Source organism: Odontomachus brunneus, unplaced genomic scaffold, assembly GCF_010583005.1.
Source record: "Odontomachus brunneus isolate Ranch 3 - 2012 unplaced genomic scaffold, Obru_v1 Obru_scaffold_002, whole genome shotgun sequence".
In the NCBI taxonomy this organism is placed as follows: Eukaryota; Metazoa; Arthropoda; class Insecta; order Hymenoptera; family Formicidae; genus Odontomachus; species Odontomachus brunneus.
Window position 1 is genome coordinate 5112313 of NW_022639452.1, and position 2516 is coordinate 5114828.

At 39.5% G+C, this 2516-nt stretch overlaps 1 protein-coding gene across 1 annotated transcript in view; it reads left to right on the top strand.

The window, feature by feature from the left end:
• The first annotated feature begins 1538 nt into the window (after nt 1–1538).
• The window catches only part of LOC116842802 (protein ANTAGONIST OF LIKE HETEROCHROMATIN PROTEIN 1-like), a 1065-nt gene continuing 87 nt past the window's right edge, over nt 1539–2516 (top strand). Inside the window, exons 1-2 of the mRNA XM_032812507.1 lie at nt 1539–2003; nt 2179–2509. Coding sequence (XP_032668398.1) covers nt 1696–2003; nt 2179–2509 — 639 coding nt within the window. The 5' untranslated portion in view covers nt 1539–1695. The remainder of the gene's footprint in view (nt 2004–2178; nt 2510–2516) is intronic.

Here is a 2516-nt window from a genome sequence, read left to right on the forward strand (position 1 = left end):
AATGGGTACCACACGAATTAACCGCAAATGCCATTGCGAATCGCTTAAACATCTCTATTTCTCTGCTCGCCAGGCAGAAAAAGAAGAGTTTTTTGTGGCGCATAGTGACTGGCGATGAAAAATGGATATACTTCGATAATCCTAAACGAAGAAAATCATGGGTAGACCCTGGCCAACCATCGACATCCACACCAAAGAGAAATATTCATGGCCACAAAGCAATGCTTTGCATTTGGTGGGATATGCACGGCGTCGTTTATTATGAGCTACTCAGACCGAACGAAAGTATCACGGGGGATCGATATCAATCACAATTAAACCGTCTGAATGAAGCATTGTTGGAAAAAAGGCCAGCAGTAGCCAGCAATCGACGTAAAGTCATGCTTTTGCACGACAACGCTCGACCACACGTTGCCAAAGCCGTCAAAGAAACACTGATGCAGCTCGAGTGGGAAGTTCTCCCGCACCCAGCGTATTCACCAGACTTAGCTCCTTCGGACTATTACTTGTTCCGGTCGATGCAGCACGGCTTGGTGGATACACACTTCAGAAATTACGAGGATGTGCGAAAATGGATCGACGAATGGATTGCATCAAAAGACCAATCGTTCTATCGTCGCGGAATCTACGCGTTGCCCGAAAGATGGGAAAAATGTATAGCTAGCGAGGGAAAATACTTCGATTAATGTATTTTTTGCTTTTGATGTCGAAACAAATGAGTTTTTTAAACAAAAAAACCGCAGGAACTAAGTTTACCACCTAATAATATAGATACATACTTGTATGTGAAATATTTATACAGTCTTAGTCTATAGAAATTCAATTTCAGTTACCTAGGGTTTTTCGTATTACTTCTATCCTCTTTTTTTATGAACTGCGACGCTACTCGCGAACGTAATTTCGCGAGCGACGGCAGACAGTGGCCTGTCAGCCGCGTCGACAAATTACCGTCGGCTCCAGAACACGCCGCTAAGATGCACGCGAGAGTTGGGCGCCAGATGCGGAAAGGCCGCATCACCTCGATAAACGCGAGAGCCGATAATTATCGCGAAAATCGCGCGTCCCGGAACCGTCGGGACGATAGCTTCTAGGAGGTTAAAGTCGGAGACGGGATGGGTTAGGAGAAGGCGAAATCAACTTGACTTGATTTTGATAATAAGAATTACGTTTATTAGGGGACTCTCGCACGTCCCGATATTCGATACGCGATATGAGGTCGTAACGGCAACTCTCCTCGAGAGGCGGTGTCGCGAAAACGCCACGCGAAGCCCGAGGACGACTTCCTCGGGCGAGCCTTTTCTTAACCGCGCGACCACTCCGCGGACGAGACACGATACGATACGCGACACAAATAAATTTCGAGCAGATGGTCAGTCTTAAGGCCTTCACACATAAAATTCCGTAAGGACGTAAGACGTAAACTTAAGACGTAAAACGTATAGTCTATGACACACAGTTGATGTAAAACCTAACGTTCAGCTAATAGTAAACGCGAAAAGATCTCTATTTATAAAAGGTAGGTATAACATAAATGTTATATTACTGTTTGTGTTTGCTGGATAATAACAAATGTAATAACAATTCATATATATCTTAATTGTGAAGAAAGATTGATACCTTGTGAATAAAGAATTTTATATATCTATATAAACAAAACTATTTTTCAGGTTATTTGTTGAAGAAAAATCTTACAAGATGAAACAAGAAGATATAATATTTATACTATTGATTTTGAATACAGATTTAATAGTATTACGGAGGAAAAGATCTCAAAAGTGGTTGAATCGTCAGTGGTGGGTCCGACCTATTAATCATAGGCGTCTTAATCTGGGAGATTTCTGTCATTTATTTCAAGAAATGAAAAGTGATCCACAAATGTTCTTTCGATATACGAGGATGACATTTCCAATTTTCAATAAACTATTAGAAAAGGCAAAACCATTTTTAACTAAAAAAAGTCATAGAGCTTTAGTACCGGAAGAACGTCTTGCTATAACGCTTAGGTATAATTTTTTACTGTGTGTCATTACATTACTCTCAAAATTAATGCTTAAAAATGATTATGCGCTTCTCATAATTGTCTAAAGAAAAAAGCAAATATAACTACTACATATAAAATTTTACGTTATGACTGAATTATTCTTTGTATTGACTGAATTATATTTCTAATTGTTACAGATATCTTGCAACTGGGGACCAAGTATTATCAATCGCCTTGGCTTATCGTATAGGGGAGTCAACAGCATATAAGATCATAAAAGAAACATGTGACGTCTTAATAAAAATATTAGTACCTGATTATCTTCGACCTCCAGTACAAGAAAAATGGATTAAAATCTGCCATGGCTTTTGGAAAGATTGGAACTTTCCAAATTGTGTAGGAGCCATAGATGGCAAACATATTCAGATACAAGCTCCGCCAAACTCTGGGAGTTTGTACTATAACTATAAAAAGACTTTTAGTATCGTACTGATGGCAGTCTGTGATCACAATTATAAATTTACTCTGGTTGACA